Genomic DNA, 20171 nt, shown 5'->3' with positions numbered 1-20171 from the left:
AAAGTTCTCTGGAACGACTCAAAACTGATGTCGAAGCAGGTCGCATAGAGGTAAGCCCAGTGGCGTTAGAGCGGCGGCAAAACCTAGATCAAGGCGGCGGCAAATACTAACCTACTCACCGCCCAGGGAGACGGCCGGCAGAATATTATTAGCTGTAGCAGTGGTGATTGATAGATTATTGGGCACCCTGCAGCTTTGTTTCAGCTTCAAATGAGCACGAATCTTGGCGAGAGCACAGCCCGGAAGCTAAGAAGCTTGCTTGCGTGGAGAGCATCATTCCAGGCGTGGCCGGCCCCAGTGTGCCCCAGAACCTTTGAAGGCATACGTCAGTGTCCCTATTTCATGTGCAGCCGCATCGCATTCCAACTTGTTTGCTCAAGACATTTCAACTCAAGAATACAAGCTAAACCTCGAGTCGCCTCTCTCGCACAGGTGTTTCGAAATCCTAGACAAAGCAAAGAGATTTATAGGTGAGCACACTCTACCATACGATTTGTCGTCGCGTTTCTTCCACTGACAAGACAGCCTCTTGCTAGACCAGCCAACTAAAACAAATCTCAGCATCATCTTGCAGTCATGCCTCCCTCCTCCACCTCAAGCATCACAAAGGGTATCAAAGGCCCCACGAAGCCATGCATTCCTTGTGACTGCGGCGACTACGAATGCGACTGCTGCATCATTCCCTGCACAGTCATGTAGAACGTCTACATTTGAAGTTAGAGGCACATTGTTCATTGGGGCTGTCGAGTGAATGGGCAACGCCTCCAAGCAAAGGGATTTTGAAGGGTCAGCTACTTTGGACATGGCTGTGGCGCTGTTATGATGACATGATTATACACAAATCGGGTGCTAGGAATATCTGAACTTTGAGATACACACATTGGTTTTCCACATTCATCAGGATGGTTAATGACTCTGTTGTACATCAGTGGATCGTGCTGCTCGTGAATTCGTGAGAGGAATTGCCTGCGCTTCGTCCTCCGAAAGATCTTCAATAGAAAAGTCTTCGTCCCGGCCCTGATGTTCCATGTCCATTGCTCTCTTAGAACCCATCGCCGTGGCATACTCCCAAGGACTAGGATACGGCACTTCACAATGCCGGTGCTTGAGTGAACGATAATATCGCCTATATGAAAACCCTGCCACCGACATACCCAGTATACTACCAACCGTGACATCGAACACATCGTGCCTGTAGTCGGCCAACCTTGACATGGCAATCAGTGATGCACCAATGAGAGGAGCTAGTACGATGAGAACTCTGGCCAAGTCTGTTCGTGGCCTGAAGATTCGAAATTGTCCTGCAAGGAACAGGGCGAAATAACCCAGTCCGGAGAAAGCAAAGCTGCTATGGCCACTAGGAAAACTCCGCCATCCATCATGAAGCACATGATGATCAGTCTCGGTACAAATATCGATCGTGACTAGCTCATGCTCAGGAGTCCCTGGCTTAGGCTTGCATCGAGCAATCAAATCAGGGCGTGGACGTCCGACTGCGTTCTTAATGATATCGGTTAGAAGCGATGTTAGAAATACACTGATAAAGAGACCGAAGATGGTGACATGGGCCTTGTGGAGACCAGGGCGAAAGACCAAAGACCAGGCTATGATGATAACAAGTGGTCCGATTCCGGCATATGATATATTCTCCCCAGATGAAACTCTCTGAACTGTGGCGTGAGGATACTGCTTCGCATGATCGTCCAAGGTGAACATGCGATGAAACGGTTCTAATAATTGGACCTGGTCTCAGGTTAGACGAAACAAGTCGAGGAAGTCCACATTTCAGAACTGACATATATATAAGCAGCGAGAAGTAGCGCAAAGCCAACATAGTCAGCAGCATATGATCGTTGCCAGAAGCGGTGGAGAGCACCAATGACGCCAGGTGCTTCACTAGTTGATTGCCGCATATTGGGTTGCAAGGGCATTTAAAGGCCAACGATGATCATTTCATGATGAATACAAATAGATTGCTGAGGCTTAAGAGAGGAGCCGGTTTTCCAAAAAGAACAGAAACGCGACCTAAACGTGGTCAAGTTATGGTATGAAGCAGGGGTCAAACGTACGGATAGGATCTCTTGCCGCTATTATCACTAGCGAAGGAAGAGCCGTGCTGTAAAAGCAGCGACAGCCAGTAGAATCACGTGGCCATCTGCTCCGCAAATTACGCGCACTGATTGGCCATTCCTCCCATCCCAGAACTTCATGTCGGACACGACCAACGTCCTTCTCACTTAACACTCACGAATCAATCCTGTCCCGCAGATACCAACACCTACTCGTATCGTGACTTTATCAATAAGATCACTTCGCGTGGACTGTCATGTCGCGCATGAGCTAGCCATGGCTGAACCAGATCCACCTTTTCAACTCCCGGAGGCCCCCTTCCCTGCACCCCCACCTTTCTGGAGGCATTTCACTGTCGCAAATGAAGAGCAGTTGACGAAGCATGATTCTACAGAGCAGGCAGACTCAAAGTTGCCAATCCCACTTGCTTATCTGCGACCTCCCCCTCCGCCACCTATCCTGGCTGAAAACTACACCACTTTTGGTCAGAAACAAGTCATCGATCCAACGAAGCCTTCCTCACTACCTTTGGATGAACTATTGTTTGATCCAAATCAGCCAAAACTAGACCATGCATTTCTACTAAAGAAGTTAACAACATCTTTGTTGTTAAATTTCCTCGAACTGTCTACCATATTATCTCTTAATCCAACCCAATATCAAGAAAAGCTTGATGACTTTAGACAACTGTTCCTAAATGTTCACGTCGTCATCAACATGTATCGCCCACATCAGGCACGAGAAAGTGCAAAGGATTTATTGGAGAGTCGCTTGGAAGACGGTCAGAGAGAGATCGACGAATGCGACAATCTCAAGCTGAAAATCCAAACGTTTCTAGATGAGGTCGCACAGCTTCAGAACAAGACACTCGCGGTTGACGGGCTGAATGGAAATGAAAAATCTTCATCAGGCCGGGAAATAAAGGACGACAAGATGGAAGAACAACGACGGCTATGGAAAATGGTTCAAGACATGAAGGATGTGTGATCAGATTTACATTTGAAAGCTCATTTTTAATTGAAGAAGAGTTGGCGAATTCCCAGGCATAGGTCTGGAGAGGATACAACGACCATCAGAAAGCGAAAGTCCACTCCTGCACCAGAACACTTAGCACCGCCAGATTTCGATTGATTTCCAGAATCAACTTCTCAGCAGTCCTCATCATTAGACATGGATCTCTGCTGCCTGGCCACCGAGAAGGTCTTTGTATGGCTCAAGTGCTGGTTCGACCTCTTCTTCCACAAACTCTTCCACTTGCTCAGCAGATCTGCCCACGAACTTGGTCGGGTTCAGCAAATCTTCCTCGGTCAGCTCGCTCCATATCGGTTCGAAAAACTTCTCCCTGCGAACTCGCTCCACGAGGTCATTCTGATTTCCCTCCTGCTTGACAACGGCACCTGCTTGGTGTGATAGGACACGGATCTGTTCATGAGTTTCTTGCCTACTGGCTCCTTTCTCACTCATGCGCATGATCATTGTCTCTGTGGCCATGAATGGCAGTTCTTGTTGAAGACGGCTATTGATGACAGCGGGGTAAACAACAAGACCAGATGAGACATTCTCGAGCAGAATGCAGAGTGCATCAGCGATGAGGAACAACTCGGGAATATCAATGCGTCGGATGGCCGAATCGTCCAACGATCGTTCAAACCATTGGTGCGCATAGGTTGCACCAAAGCCAGCGGGCAAGGTGGCGAGTTTGCGGCCGAGGGAGCACATCCGTTCGGATCTCATGGGGTTTCTCTTATATGCCATCGCTGAAGACCCAATCTGGTCCTTCTCAAAGGGCTCTTCCAGTTCCTTCAACATAGCCAGGTGACGGATATCTGTTCCGATATGTTCACAGGTGGTTCCGAAGGAAGCAAGAACGTTGGCAATATCGAAGTCAATCTTGCGGTTATATGTCTGGACAGAAACAATCGAGCGCTTATTGAATCCGGCTTTCTTGGTGACGAGTTCATCAAGTTGCTTGACCTTTTGGTGGTCTCCATGGAAGAGCTCGAGGAAGGACGCCTGCGTACCGGTGGTACCTTTCACGCCTCGAAAGCGGAGGTCAGAACGAGCTCGCTCAAGATTTCGTAAATCCATCAATAGAGACTCGATCCATTGGGTGGCTCGTCTTCCAACAGTGATACACTGAGCAGGTTGTCCATGGGTAAATCCAAGACATGGTAGGGCTTTATACTCGGTTGCAAAATCGGAGAGCTTTCGAATACATTTGGCAAGCTTTGGGAGTAGCAGAGAGATACCATCGCGTAGAAAGATCAAATCCGCATTGTCGGTGACATAGCATGAAGTAGCACCCAAATGAATTTTTCCAGCCGCAGCAGGAGCACGTTCGCCAAAAGCATGAACATGGGCCATGACGTCGTGACGCCGTCTCTTCTCCTCCACCGCCGCGACCTGAAAGTCATCGTCGGTCATGACCTTGGCGGCCTGCATCTGCTGTATCGCCTCCTCGGAAATGTCGAGTCCCAGTTCCTTCTCCGCCTCGGCCAGCCATATCCACAGCTGTCGCCAGGTGGAAGCTCGAGTCCGCGCCGAGAACAGCGTGAGCATTTCTTTACTGGCATATCGGGCCCCCATGGGACTCTGCCATGAGTCGTAAGACATGATGCTTGTTCGTTGTTTCTGAATGGTACCAGATAGAGAAAAAGGGTTTGCTGTCAATCTAATCGTTTATGAGAGATCATGTAGTCTAAACTTCCAAGGTTAATTTTTTGCCTTTGAATAATTGCTGTCATTCGATCGCGGGGAGAACCGGCGGGGCAAGAAATTTGTTGCCAAGAAGTGTTGTGAGGTCTTTTCGACCCTGCGCTTGACAGTACCTGAGATACCTACGAGTAACTTGATAGACCCATTTTTTATTCCTTCAAACACGATAACTTTAATGTATGAAGTACGCACAGACCTTCGTATATCTTAGGCGTAACACTAGTGGTAAAGCGATAAGAATACCTAGGTAGTACTATTTAGCACGTATTTACATTCTTTAAAGCTGACCCTTTTCTAATCAAGCATTCCGATCCTCGACTACGCCAGCTACTAGTAGATAATTTCTATCTACTAGTATGACAGAAGAGTGTTCCTTTCTCTCAAACGAACTCGATACGTAGCTTCAGGTCTCGGTACCTCGTCTTCAACACAATAGTCGAATCAAAAGTGGTGGGTATTTTTGAAGTCCTCTTAAGTAGTAGTCACCATTATGTCTACACAATTCTTCATATGATCGACCCTTTGGCGAAACATTCAGCCGTGCAACTTTAGACCAGGAGCATTGAGGATAGCAGGCAAAGTTGACGGCGTTGCCTTCACAAACGATCCCTCTACTATCCGCGTTGCATCGATTGAGGATGGCGTGGACTTCATTGAAAGCCAAAGTTAGAACTTATTGATGGGTGGCGATTGAAACCACAGGAGATCTGCTTATTCAGATGTTGAGTGAGCTCACCAAATAAGGGGTCAGCTTCGTGCTGTCTGTGTGTCTACAATCAAAGATTGCCCTGAACGTGTTGCGCGTTCTGGCTATGAGGCCTGTATCAAAATACATCCCACAATAATGAGCCTCAGCCAAGCACATGGGAGTATATATGCTGGTGGCTTTAGGACCCCTTAAATGGAAGTCTTCCTATTGGCCAATATCGCAGTTCCCATGCCCACAAAGGCATTTTTTATCGTTGCGATTCCCACCTGGCTAAGCGGCCAAGCCCTCTGTTCAGATTCTGACATCGTCGTAAGCGATAGAGATGTATTGATGTTGTAGAGCACTCCTATGCTATATTATATTCAGTTGACTTATCAGCTTTCGGCTTATAATGCAAATGGCGATGAGGTATGCTTTGTACTCATAGGCTTCCACTTACCTGTCCACCAGCAGGTGACGATCCATTCATCACTTTGGTTGAATATTGAAGTAAACCCTTGACAGATGATTCTCCTATATTTCCGTATTGCCTGTGCCACCTGTGTTCCATAGTCAGCCATTCGTCATTCTATCGCTTACATGATCCTGGTCTCTAATATACATAAGGAGAGCCAAGAGATCTACGCAAGTTTTTATCTGCAATTAATCTGTTAGATACTGTGGAAGCAATGGTGGTTGGTATCCTAAAGCTTCGCATTACAAGAAAAATCTGCCCTGGGTAAGAGCGACCGGATCTAAAGTGAGTGTCTGTGAGTTTTAAGGTCAATGAGTAAGAGAATGAACCCTCTCTTCCAAAGAGCCGGCGGCAGCAGCAACCCAGAAGAAAGTGGTGAAGCCTCTCTGTAACTACGAGGGAGTTTTATCCCAAAGCCGACAGGAAGAGTTCTCAGCCTTAGAGTGATGTATTCTGCGTTCTGTGACGGTACAGATCCCAACACCACGGCCACAGCGCCGACATCTTGAATGGCAAGTGCAACATCTAGTGTATCTCTTGCCATGCTGATAATAGAATCACTGTTTTTGTGGGAACTTCTTGAAATTCCGCGTCAACACATCGCTGAGGCATCATGCCAACATGGCCTATGACTGCAACTCCTGCCATCGAGATAGCTTGGCTTGTCAGATTCATCTCCTGCCCTCCCTTCAGTCTCACCTTGCTGGCTATGACATTCCTTTATTCAGACGTATTACCGATTCAATGGCTGAAAAACTCATGGTTAATTTTTGCTACCTCGGTCTAAGGCGAGAGAAGGGGTATCTCACTAACAAACTCCTCATCTGCTTTCTTTAGCTCACTGGGCTGGTTATCAACAAAGACCCTCGTCCTGGTGGTATATCCTTCTGCGTCAAGGAAGGAAGAGCTTGCCCTATGTGATATTTCGAACTCTCCCAATCAAACTATCGACTATCACCACTCCGAAGCAGGACCAGACTCTTGGCCGTGTTTGCCTTACATCTCATCATTCAGGGCAGGTAATCAGTTGGATCCGTGATGTGACCTAATCGCAGAAATTCCTGGATAAGCTACCCGCGAGTGAGACAATCAAAGGGCTGAGATGCGATATGACCCGACGCGCCTTCATCTCCACCAGTTAATCTATTATAATCTCGCAGCATTTATATTCACAAAATAGTAGCTAACTTTAGATTCTGCCCCGTCCGAGGCTGACGTATCAGACGGGGCCGGATCAAGGGCTAAGGTGAGGTTGATGGGAAAATGGTTGCGGTTGAAGTTTCACAATAGAAACGAAATGCGCTGTTCGATGATATAGAATGCCGTCGAATTCTTGCTCAATTACTCAACCTTGCCGATACTTCTCCGAGCTCCCTCACCCACCACAAACCCAGACACTCCGTCCAAGATCTGTTAAGTCGAAGAACAAGTGCGCTATACGACGATATCGACAGTGAGAAGAAGAGTTGAAGTAGGTCCATATGCTGAAGAATCCCTGCGGACAGAAAGTCTGGAAGGAACGACACGGTTCTACGAGAGTACGAGTCTGAGTAGAACAGGATCTACGCGGCCAGGCGAAGTTCTCTACGCGCGCAAGGACTCTGCTCTTCTTTGTAAGCGTATTGTTGTAAGGGATATGATCGTAGCAATAGGAGCTTCCATTTGTCCTCTCACTATAGTTGAAGATTGTAGCTTCTCAGCGTCATGGTGAATCTACGAATTAAGCATTTCTGTGATCCCATACTCGAAACAGCAGGCTGATCCCCAATTTCTGACTTTCTGACTACCCATAATTGACCCTACGGTAAGGTGTAGCACTTGGGCGATTTAGCCGGGGAGAGCATCCCCTCCAAGGTTTTGCGTTGCTAGGCCCTCAAGATGAACGGCGATCATGGGATTGCTGCTTCGCAACCTGCCTACATGTGTTCGATCTAACAGGCTTGTATGAAGCCTCGGCATTAGCTCTTGGAGCGTCAAGGGACAGCTCTCGTGCTCTTGGCAGCTGAAAACCCAAGTTCGTTCAGATCACTAGAGAGGCAGCTTTTCTTCTGCTTTTTCTCCTAATTCGTATATAGCGTCTGGCGCGACTTCTCAGAAAGGTTGTACTCGACGCAAATCTGGCGTCTTTTTCTTGGTAAAGCTGTACTACTGCGAAGGGCCTCCGAGTACGATGTGTCTAGATAAGCGAGCGCTCGCTTCGTAGCTTCCGTGGTTGTCGCTAGCTTGTTTCCACATCGCCCAGAATGTCCACCACCTCACCAGTTCCTACCGAATCTAGACGGTGTTCTAGATCTTCGCTTCATTCAGACAGCGGGCCGGTCTTGCAATGGGAGAATAGAATCGACCATTTCTGGGCAATTGCGCCTGGTTCGTCAGTCTCCGACGAGAGTTCCAACTGGCTGGTGATCTAACCCCAATTGTCCGAGGAGCAACGGGACGATCCTCGGCCCATCAGGTCCGTGTCTCCGCCTAGTACCTTGATCTCAGCTAGCCACAAGAGCATCCTGGCACCTCCAATTGTTTTAGACTTTCATTCTTGAACATTCCTACGATTCAGCCCAGAGTAATTCGTATCCCAGATCTCATCGGTTGCCCTGGCTTATGTGGCATCAACCCGCCCGAGAGTGGATCGGCGCAGGCTGATGAGGGCTAGCGCTGAGACGTCCTGTGTCGATGAATAGGCATTTCCTCGAGCTGCAAATACTTTGTACCTAGGTAGATTGTCAAGCTAAGACATCATTCGATTGCGTGAACTGTCGTGAATAAGTGAGTACGTGACATGATGCAACTTTGGCCGCTGACTTTGAAAATGGCTCGTCGTAGCTCAGCGAGCCCATCCCACCCATCCAACATGGTAGTCCATGACCGAATAGTCAATCCTTCCTCTAAGAAAGGCGCTGACAAGAGTAATTGCTCATAGCATAGCCAACCTACTATGTACCACAGGTCATGTGTTTTGCGTCCGACTTCGGAAACTTATCAATGCGGCTTGGCTGGTCTGCTCGCAATATTAGGGAAATGTTGGCTTCGGACGTTGCAGCAACTCTTTCGCAGATATGAATCAAGAAGAGGCGAACGTGCACCGTTGCAAGTAGTCTAGATTTGACTTTCTGCGAGGTTGAAATTGACTCGGTGAATGTATTCTGCACTCTATGTGCAAGGAATGACTTGCGCTGCTGGCATACAGGTTCAATTCACAATCCCGCTCAATTATGGGATGGGAAAGACGGCATTCTATACGACAGCTGTACATACTATGACACGACATCGACAGCCCATTGTGACAGCTTGATCCCAGACGGATTGCCCTTGTAGTCCGCCAACGACTCGGTTAGTGATAGATCATGGGTGCCTTTGGTTCCAGCTAAGCCGCTCAAGCGAATTTCAACTACCTCACCTGGAGACATTCTCAATCGGTTAGTGTTGCTCGCTCCCTCCAAGTTGAGCAAGATGGCAACCTGTGTCACACCTCTTGAAGATGTGGAACTGATGGTTGCTTTCACAGCCTGTTTACCTGCGTTGGCTGTCACGCGAAGCGGACTGCTATTGCTCGTTGAAGCCAATCTCGCGCCCTTGTCACCACCAACCAGAAGGAATTTCCAGTAGACAAAGTCCTGTTTTGCGTTCGTCTTATTTTTACCTGTGAATACGAGAGTCATCTCGCCGCCCTGCTTGGGGTTATTGCCTTCGGATCTGGCTTCCCAGCCCAATGTGCCCTTGTCCACTGTATTCCGGATCGGTGGGACTGGATCCCGTTGGCTGCTTGGAAAACTGAAATCGGCGACTCAGCAAAAACGTTGTGCGAACATGATACAGTACTTACTTGGCTGCTTCGATTTTATACCGGTAGATATTATCGCCCTCGACGCCGGATTCCCACAGCTTCCACGAATGGAGTCGGGCGCGACTCTCGGAATTGATGGCACCACGGCTGAACACCGCTCCGATGCCTCCGACTCTCTCCACAGTATCCAAAGCTTCATCTTCGTCTAGACCAAGGCGAATCGCCACCTTCAATGCTTCTTCGTCAACTTCGTTAACCGTTTTATCAGAATCGCTGAACAAAGTTATACCCATTTTTGCAGCTGGCGCAGGGCCGAGCCAGCTCAATGTTCTATCATTTTCATCGTTTTGGTCGAGGTAGCAAAGTGCTCGAGGATCACGACCAGTCCACTGAAAACCAGGCATGTTCGGCTTGATCATCTTCGTGAGGTTTACCACCACCAGAGGAGTTCGCTTGGCTGCTGGTTTTGCTGCAAGAAGATATATTAGGCAGGGAGTCAAATGTCGAATCCTGATAACCTACCACCAGGCCCGAATTTAAGGCCCCACTGGGTGAGACCACTGGTCAAGTTGTCGTCCATCCATGTCTTAAACGAAGCTCTGACTGGCTCATATTGATTCCATGATTTAGCCTTCCACACCGAGAGCGGTTCACCATTGATAATGCTGTATTTCTCCTCGATCTCTGGCACGAGAGTCGCTGTGGTCGGGTCAGAATAATTCCTCCGTTCGAGGATCACGGATTTTCTACTCACAGTTCAAACACTGAAACAGTGACTCGGGTGAAGGATCAGCATTGACATTCGCGTGTGCCATGTCACATCGAAAAGCCAACTCCCATGCTGTCAAGTCGTATGCGACCTGAGGATGACGTAGTGTCCCCGAATCAATGCTTAAGTGAGAGATCAGTAAATTTGAGCTTTTTCGTTCGATAGCCAAAAACCAACCTGAGGATCATGTAAAGGTCTAATGGCCCTTCCTCGGGCATGAAGAATTTGGGATACGCCATCACACCTTCAATAGAAATGTCACCAGATTCTTGTGTGCCATAGCGAATATTCTGCAGTCCAGTGTATTTTCGAAACATCGCTTTGCATATGTAATTGAGGTGAAGCTGGTTCCAACCAGCAACCACACAAGTATCTTGCTCAGCCATCTTGATCTGGAGTCAACAATTGCACGATGATAGATCAACGACTGTGGGTGAAATGGTGATTTTGTGACGAGACACTGGAAAATGATGTGAGCTGAGGTTGAATATGCATTATAATCAGCGTCCGATAAAATGATTCCTGTGTTCAGACCTTGAGCTTCTCGAAAAGGCTGTCCGCGATCTGGATTGTGTGGCGTCCATGTTCCACTACTGGTTGCCCAATACCTGTCATCCCATCAAGTTCGTCTGCTTCGCACCCTAGAGGAAAAAGGAACCTGGGTCCCGCGTACGCTCATAGCCGTGCTTCGGATATCACGCCCACAATTACTAGCTGTTCGTCATGGTCGAGAACAAGTTTGTGGGGCGACACCAAAGCCACCATGCCACGTGGAGGAATGAGCCTGGTTGCATGCAGTCCATGAGAAGAACTTACGTGCAACTTTGGGCAGTAAATAATGCAAATGAATGTACTGTAAATTACCATGAAGGTATGGAAGTCATGTACATACTGTAAATTACCACGCCGCTGAGATGTGTAATTTGCGTCTGACTGCCAAGAGCGCCAACTCCAGATCACGTGTGGCAATATTAGAGTGTAGATCTTCGCCGCCAAATATGAGTAGCTCCTTATCCTCCACAAAAGCTATGCAAAAACAGCACCAACCGTTCAGCTACGGTGGCAAAATGGCAACTTCAGCTCGATCTGGAACGCCTTCATCGCATCGCATATCTCATGATCTTGCCAAAATGGTTCGCGCGGACCTATTCTGGTTTAGCCAACCCCCTAAATCATAGATGATTTAGCCAGATGGATAGATCCACCCTGCTCTTCCCAGCCCACCCATTTATTTCTGGTCAAAGTCAATATTGTGGCTTCCTATTGAGGTGTACACTAGTTGCTTCGTGCAGCTTGCTGAGACGCCTCGGACGAGAGTCTCTCCAGAGGCCGTCAGAGAAATGAGGGGGTCCCAGCACTTGTCGACACCAACAGCCGAGCATAGTTGTGTCTATCAGATTCCACAACTACTGGCACTGGTAATATCCAAAAGTACTGACATAGCGAGACAATATTGTGTACGTCCTGCCATGTCAATATGTCTGAAGAACTGTTGCAAAGCCTGAACGCTATTCGCGACCTTGTACGCTCAGATTCAATTCAATGCGAGACGGATGAGATCAAAAAATTCACCATAGAGCTGCTTGAGCAAGCAATTGACGAGAGTCTCGATATTACCACGGCAAGTTCCCGCGACTTCACTGCGCGTTTTCTAGACGAGCAGGATGATGCAAACAAGGAACCGGCAAAACAAGCGGTTACGCTGTTCCAAGCAATACAGCGCCTGCAGGCAATCGTGATAGAGTTGGAACAAATCGGACCATTATTGAACCATGGGTTGCGCTCGGCCAACGACATTGCGTGGAAGGCTATCGACAGCTTGCGGGAGGAGTGTCCCGAGATCAACGTCGAAACATTGAGGAGAATCAAGGATCAGGCCCTTGTGATAGCTACCCGGAATGAACAAGCGTGGATCGCTTTACTCAGAACTCGCTTCGAGACACTGACACCTGCTTCTGCGGTAGAGGGCATCGGTGGTTCCTCCCCGCCAACTTCTTCCATTAGTATGGAGACGCTTTTCAAAGAAGTTAACGCCGCAGGGTGCGAACACTGCTGTTCTGTACTAAGCCCGTCAGCGTACTTTGTCGACTTGCTTCGCATGCTAAGTAAGCTCAAGGCTACCGATGATCAGACTCTTCAACAGAAATTCTTCCAGCGCCGTGCCGACCTGAAAGACCTCGAGCTATCATGTTTCAACACAACAAATCTGGTACAATATATCGATTTAGTCCACGAAGTTCTTCAATCATTCTCAGTGAAGCTTGCCGGCACAAATAGCCATGCTGATGTTGCTGACAAAGGGGATGTTTACTTCGATCAAGACCTCCATATGGAAGTTTTCCGCAATGCTGTATTTCCAGTGGCAAGCTTTCCATACAATTTCGCAACCAGCAGTATCGATCACTACCTCGGTACACTTGGAACTTCGACGCTGGACGTAATGAAAACTTTCGGATCTGGATACAGGATATTTCAGGCGAAAGACGTGCATAAACAAGCAGTAGAGGCGGCGATAAGAGCAGCAGCCGAGGGAAATCCACCACCTGAATCCCGTGCAGATTGCCAGAAAATAGATGGGCTCTCGAGACTGAACGATTCAGTAATGCAGCGCGCACTATCAGCCCAATCACTTGGACTGGTACAAGAAGAGTACGTGGTTCTGACAGGGGAGGCTTACTTTAGTAAACCTGCTCTCGAAGCCTATCGCAGCCCAATGAGAACCGAAGACTATAATTCGGCGATTGGTCTTCGCTCCGTTGGAGAGCTCTGGGGCTACAACAGCGATGCTGAAATGTTGTCCGACAACGAGAACGATAAAGCCGGCTTGACCTTTGTACAAGCACAGCTTCTTCCACGGTGCGGACTGTCTCTGGATGAGCTTGTTGAAGTGCTGCAGACACAGTATATGGGTCGTCGACTGCTGCTTACACCTGCCAATGCTGCAGCTAAATTCTCAAAAAGGCCAGAAGTGTTGCGGCTACGCTCAGTACCAGATGCCAGCAATACCTCCAATTCGCTCAACGTGCTTGTCTGTCGTGATTTGCTGTCGTTTGTAAGGCTCCTCCGGAAGCTGAACTGGAGCATCTCTGTTTTAGACGCCACATTGAGCTGTCTCTGGAGAGACCAAACCGGTGGCATTACACAAGGGGAGAAGCACATAATCGCTCCACGGTTACATCAGAGTGTTACTCCAGATGTTATCGAGAATATCATGGCAATTCGTGAAATTTCAAAGGCCACGGGCATCGATATTCAGCAATTGCTCACTCTGTGGGGTGTGATGGACAGCTTTGGCCCTAAATCACTTTTTGCAATCCTCTTTATACAGGAGGCGCCTACGAGTGTACTCGAAGTCTTCGGCCCAAACAATGACGGCGACTACCTTAGAGAATCTCGTACTGTGGGAGACGCATTTGTTGGGCTAGCCCGAGCTATGTCTTTGTCTCGATCGGAGCTTGAAGAGCTGCTCAAGAACATAGTCTGGGGTGATGAGCGGCCGCCTGGACTAGAACAAGAGACTGTGCTTGACATTACCACACTATCGGCAATCTATCGTCATTCTCTCTTGAAGAAGATTTTGAAGACTACATTTAGGAACCTGAGATTGCTCTTGCAACAGCCTCCATTCTCAGAGTTCTTTGATAGTCCCAAAAGAACCCTATATATCTTATCACAGTGGAATAACTTAGCCTCCCTTGGCTGGACAGCAATCGATGTTTTATCTACTTGTCCTGCCCAGAATCCTGGCGACAAAAGCATTGATGGAGAGAAGAATAAAATCCCTGGGATTGTTGCCACCTTGTGTGCAGCTGCACCCTCGCAGGACAATCCTTCCCCGAGCTCGACTTCACGGACTACTATTCTGTCGGCTGTCCGCTTACAGCACCCGACTGCGACGGACACAATTTTGAGCATACTAATTGATGATGTTCTCCGTTTCAAGAATAGTGAGGACCAATTTGTCACAGCACCACAGTATCTCGACGAAACGCAAGATAAAATTGGTTCTCAAGGATTCGAGGAAGGATACATTCTCTCGCCAATCTCTGCAAGTTACTTTTTTGAGGCATCTAGTGGCTCAGTTATGCTTGACGACACTCCTATTTTGTCTTCAGCCATTGCCCTCGAGAAGGGTGAAGCTTACCTGCTAGGTTTTGGCCCTGCTCCTGTCCAACCAAAAGTAGCGGGGAGTCGCTGGAAGGTAAAGGCGATAAATCGTGACTTGAGAACGCTCAGTTGGCGGACAGCACACGAGGTACCTCTACCTCCTTTGACGTCTTTTATAGCAGCGAAGAGCTCGGTGATAAGACTCTTGGAAATTGTCAAGAGTTTGAGCATAGTGCTCCAACTTGTGTCAAAATTTCAACTCCAAGACGACGAATTACTATATTTCGAACAATCCAAGGCGCTGGGTGTGGGTATTACCCTTCAGAATCCTAGCATGGCAGATCTCCAAAAATTGTGCACGTATTTTTCAATGCGTCGATCTGCTCGAGCCATCTCAAAGAATCCGAACCAGCTTCTGCGATTCTTGCGTTGGTGCAATGACGAAAAATCGAATGGTTTACTCTCTACACAAATCTCCGAATTGACGTCTTCTTCGGATCAAACGGTTTCAGACATCCTGGATCACAAATACCCTGATGTTCCTGACGAGTTGCGCAAACGTCTTCTTCAAGATATGGAAGAGCTTGACGGCCTGCTAAAAATTTGGTCATTTTTCCCGCCGACCAAATTGTCCCTCTTGGACGAGTCTTTACTATTTGACATTGCACAGCCACGAATGCTAGACCAACACTCTGAAGACTTCAAACTTGCAACGGCTGTTCGAAATGATTTGAAGAATAAGTTTGACACCTTCGGTAAAAACGTGCCCACTCCATATACTGCGGTCGTTCGGAAGGTCGTTGAAGAGTCCCGTGCAGCGATGATCCAGTATTTAACGAACCATCAGGAGATGAAAAACAAGGCTTTCACCGATGCGGACTCTTTGTTTGAGTTTTTCCTGATCGATGTCAGCATGGGCCCAGGTCTCCAGACGTCGCGGATCAAACAAGCAATTTCGACAGTTCATTTGTATGTACAACGATGTCTACTCGGACTTGAAGTAAAGAATAAGGTGCCCAGTAATGTTATCAATCGGAAAGACTGGGAATGGATGCGTAGCTACCAGACTTGGGAAGCCAATCGCAAGGTTTTCCTCTACCCCGAGAACTGGCTCGATCCGACCTTGCGAGACAATAAAAGTGAGCTGTTCAAGGATTTTGAAGCCAAAATAATGCAAACAAACCTCGACGAGGAGAACATGAGTCAGCTTATCAAAAATTATGTGTACGGAGTCAATGATCTATCCGATCTCGAAATCCAAGCATATCTGTGGGATACTCAGACGGCGGGGACGGGAGCCTTTCATCTCTTTGCAAGATCGCGAAGCACACCATATATCTATTATTACCGGCGACTTTTGGTCAAGGCCTCGACGACACTTCCTAACAGCAACCGGGTCGATCCTTCGACCAGACTGCTGCGCTGGACCGCTTGGCAGAAGATGGACATGGAGATCCAAACGTACGAATCGGATGCAGAAGGCAAGACACTGTCCAAACCTGGCTCATATCTCATCCCTGTTATCCGACGTAATAGACTTTTTCTCTTCAACCCTCAGATTCTGCTCAAAACACGACCGAATCCGGTCGTGCAAGGTTCGAAAATCTCTGAGATGGGCAACCTCAGCACAGGAAATAGCAAACCTATAAAATTTTGGGAAGTTCGCATGAGCTGGACTGAGCTTCGAAATGAGCAGTGGTCACCGAAAAAGGTATCTCAGGCATGTCTAAATATTGATCCGCTGCCACTTGATAGTTTGCCTTCAGGTAAGGATGATGGCAACTCTTGGAATAACAACATCGACATGGACGGAGACCGGTTGCCTTGCATAGACAATTTCAAATTTTGGGTTCGCAGTTCAAAAGCAGACGGGAATGCAGATCAAATGGCGACTGGTGTTGGCGAGATGTTGGATATCGACATGGAGTGTTCATACCAGATGCCTGGATCTGTTGGATACAAGATCGGCGCTTTCAGTCTGGGTACGTTCAGGATGCGAGATTATGACGTAACCACTATTGCACCTGAGCAGCGTGCATTAAGTTCATGGAATAGGAGTTCTGTTTGGTCCAAGAAAAACGATCCATATTACCCGCCAGCTGTAACAACTCTCCGCACTCAATTCTCCCAGGTTCGAATTGCAAGGCCTACCACCTACACCGAGACCTATCCTACCAAGTACACAGACACTATCTACCATCTTGGTATAAATAACTCAGCCCTACTTGGCCAAATGCAGTGGGACTACGAGGCCCAAAAGTGGCAATCGACTACTTGGACTATATCTTTCGATGATTCACAAGCCAAACGCCCGACTGGACTCGTTGCGGACATGATCAGTGCTTCCACAGGCAGCTTAAGATATATCTTCCTTCCAGATGATGCCTCTCAACAAGATAGCGACAGTGGTTCAGCCGTACAAATCATGAACAAAATGGGCCCGTTCTTGATGGAACGCGCTACATCTACAATAGGCACTTCGAGCCTTTACAGTGCCTTAAGTGGCCTGAGTGATAAACCAGACATCTCGACGGCCTTCGGTGGTAGCAAAGACCCCGTCTTCCATGAAATGGCTGCTCCATATAGTCTCTATAATTGGGAGTTGGGCTATCACATGGTATCCTTACTGATGGAAAGGCTGCTAGCAACACAGCAGCTTGATTTAGCCTTACATGTTGCACGCTATGTGTTTGACCCAACTGTGGCGGGGGGAGATGCAACCAAATGCTGGCAGTTTGCACCCTTTAGAGATCCGGCCCTGGTTGACAAAGAAACACCAACACAAGTGGTTGAAAAGATGATTCCAGCGGAAGGATCAAATTTTGAAGCTGCCGTAAGTGACTGGCGAGAAAGTCCATTCTCGCCTCATGTTGTCGCTCGAAATTATCCCAAGGCATACATGAAACGAATGGTGAGGAAATACATCGAAATTCTGATCGCAAGTGGCGATCAATACTTCCGGCAAAGTACGCTCGAAAGCATGCCACTGGCTATTCAGCGCTATATTGAAGCATCACATCTATTTGGGGCAAAACCAACAACTTTCAATAGCCTCAGCAAATCCAAACCTCGTACATTTGGAAGCCTCACGCAAGCGCTAGATTTCAACTCCTTCAACAATACTGTGGTGGATTTGGAACTGGACTTCCCTTTCAAGAGACTTCCAAAGTGGCGCGGTTACTCAGGCCCTAGGGTGGATCCCTCAGTTACGGCGACTGGTCTGATGGGCATCTTGCAAACAGGGTACTTCTGCGTCCCGGCAAACCCGGATCTATCTCGTCTGCGTGGTTTGATCGATGACAGATTGTACAAGATTCGAAACTGTCAGGACATCAATGGCAAGGGCGTGAGTTTGAGGCTATTTGAACCCGCTCTAGACCCTGGCGATCTCATACAGGCTCAAGCAGCAGGTCTTTCCATCTCGTCTTTCCTTTCCGAGAGCGCAGCGCCATCTCCAAAATCAAGATTCTTATACCTGCTTGCAAAAGCGCTTGAATTGTGTGCAGAACTCAAAGTCATGGGCGACGAATATCTCATGATCAAGGAGAAAAAGGACGCAGAAGCCCTCATGGCCTTGAGACAGTCACAAGACCTCTCTCTCACTACCCTAGCCTTGCAGATGAAAACCCTGCAACGGGACGAGGCTTACAAAACATTAGAGTCACTCGAGGAAACTCGCCGTGGACACGAAACACGACTAATGTACCACGCTCAACTAGCCGGTGAAGATGGTAAAAGCCCAAAACCAGGTCAAGAGTGGAATGATATCGCACAAACCATGGAAACTGTGACAAAAGATGACTTGCGGATGTCGTCGACGGAGAAAATCGAGTTTGATAGAGCCAACGAAGCAGCAGGTTATAATCAGAAGGCGTCAATTTTGGAGACCACTGCTGGGGTTCTTATGGCGCTCCCGAGGTTGGTAGTCAATACTGCTCCTGTCGGCGTGGGTGTGTCGATGCATTGGGATGCAAGCGTTATGGGACAGCTCCTTATGACAACCGCTGGGGTATTAAAGCTTGTTGGACAGATGAAAATGGATGAAAGCACGCGCGCTGCCCGGAAAGCTCAACTCATGCGTCAGCTTCAAGAGCGACGACAGCAAGTAAATGCAGCTGGACGAGACATCGCCGTTATCGACAAACAAATTGCGGCGCAAAACATTCGTATCAAGATATGTGAATCTGACCTGAACTTGCAGCAGAAGCAGATTGAACACTCGAAAGAATTGGAGACGTTCTATCGCACAAAGTACACAAACGAAAAACTCTATGCCTGGATGGACAACGCCTTTTGCCGCATCTTTCAGGATACCTATGAAATGGCTTCGAGCATGGCTCGAACCGCTCAGAGAGCTTGGAAATTCGAGAGTCAACAAAACACTCAGTTCTTGAAGTCTACAGGGTATTGGGATCGATCAAGAGACGGTATGTTCTCCGCGAGATATTTATATCTTGACCTCAAGCGTATGGAACAAGAGTTTATCAACAATTCATATCATGATTTCGAAATCACGAAGTCAATCTCACTGCGGCAAATCAATCCCTGGCAATTGCTTTCTTTGAGGTACAATCATATGGCGGAGATCAAACTAGATGAACTCTTATTTGATATCGATTTCCCCGGACAATACCTCCGTCGCATCAAATCTGTGAGCGTTTCGATCCCCTGTATTGTTGGACCGTACACCAGCATTAGCTGCACCCTGAAAATGAACCGCAACGAGATAAGGCTCGTCGCGGGAAAATCTGAAAACGATCAGCCCACACCAATGAAAGTGGACGACCTGCCCATCAACAGCATCGCAGTAAGCCATGGACAGTCGGACACTGGGATGTTTGATATGAGTTTTGGTGGTAACAGCGACCGCTATGGACCGTTCGAAGGTGCCGGTGTTATCAGCGAATGGGTACTCGAACTGCCAAGCCCTGTCCCCCAGTTTGACTATACTTCTATAACCGATGTGATTATGCAAATTCGTTACACATCAAAGGCTGCAGAAGAGGCGTCGCAAAGTCAAGCCTCTGCTCGTGTGAGGCAATACATGAAAGAAGTCACTTCTGCCGGTGCAAACACCAGTTTGTTGGATATCAGGAACGATTTTCCTAATGAGTGGCGGCGAATCACTCAAGTCGCACCTGGGTCGTCGGAAACGGCCGACGACGTCACCCTCAATCTCACTGAGATCCACAAGCGTCTTCCATTCTGGACGAAGGGGCGCTCGGTCACAGCAACCAAAACGCAACTAGTTGTCACTACGGAAGATGGTTCATATCCCGTTATCACCCTCCAAGATGGTCACACCTTTGAGGACGGCAGTGAGCAATTGAGTGGGGCACAAGTCTTGGTAAATTCGACTTCTATGGCTATAAACAACGACTGGACGCTTCGTATCCAGAAGAAAGTAGGAAATGGGAGGCTCAATGGGATGTTCATGATATTGAGTTATGTTGTGTCCGGATCAGGCGTTTAGTCTTGTGTTTAAGTAACATGACAGGAGCTATGCCCCAGATAGTGTACCAGCTTTATGATTTCTGCACTCTCCACTTGAAATATTCAATGC

The 20171-nt window shown here is 47.9% G+C and overlaps 4 protein-coding genes across 4 annotated transcripts; 2 read left to right on the top strand and 2 right to left on the bottom strand.

Moving 5' to 3' along the window:
- Positions 1-2346: 2346 nt before the first annotated feature.
- Positions 2347-3057, top strand: LTR84_006006 (uncharacterized protein; the record flags this gene model as incomplete). The annotated part of the gene is made up of 1 exon (XM_064849570.1): positions 2347-3057. One exon carries the CDS (start codon positions 2347-2349, stop codon positions 3055-3057), a length of 711 nt encoding a protein of 236 aa, XP_064703794.1.
- A 177-nt stretch (positions 3058-3234) lies between these two features.
- ADE13 (adenylosuccinase ade13) lies at positions 3235-4683 on the bottom strand (the record flags this gene model as incomplete). The annotated part of the gene is made up of 1 exon (XM_064849569.1): positions 3235-4683. The coding sequence occupies one exon, from the start codon at positions 4681-4683 to the stop codon at positions 3235-3237; it is 1449 nt and encodes a 482-aa protein (XP_064703793.1).
- A 4519-nt stretch (positions 4684-9202) lies between these two features.
- Positions 9203-10818, bottom strand: LTR84_006004 (uncharacterized protein; the record flags this gene model as incomplete). The annotated part of the gene is made up of 5 exons (XM_064849568.1): positions 9203-9719; positions 9772-10201; positions 10255-10431; positions 10487-10623; positions 10679-10818. The coding sequence occupies 5 exons, from the start codon at positions 10816-10818 to the stop codon at positions 9203-9205; spliced, it is 1401 nt and encodes a 466-aa protein (XP_064703792.1).
- A 1160-nt stretch (positions 10819-11978) lies between these two features.
- Positions 11979-20081, top strand: LTR84_006003 (uncharacterized protein; the record flags this gene model as incomplete). The annotated part of the gene is made up of 1 exon (XM_064849567.1): positions 11979-20081. The coding sequence occupies one exon, from the start codon at positions 11979-11981 to the stop codon at positions 20079-20081; it is 8103 nt and encodes a 2700-aa protein (XP_064703791.1).
- Between the last annotated feature and the right edge of the window lie 90 nt (positions 20082-20171).

This window comes from Exophiala bonariae (genome assembly GCF_035927105.1).
Source record: "Exophiala bonariae strain CCFEE 5792 chromosome Unknown scaffold_22, whole genome shotgun sequence".
Lineage (NCBI taxonomy): Eukaryota > Fungi > Ascomycota > Eurotiomycetes > Chaetothyriales > Herpotrichiellaceae > Exophiala > Exophiala bonariae.
The sequence above is the reverse complement of the archived record's forward strand: the minus strand, read 5'-3'. Positions and strand labels throughout refer to the sequence as shown.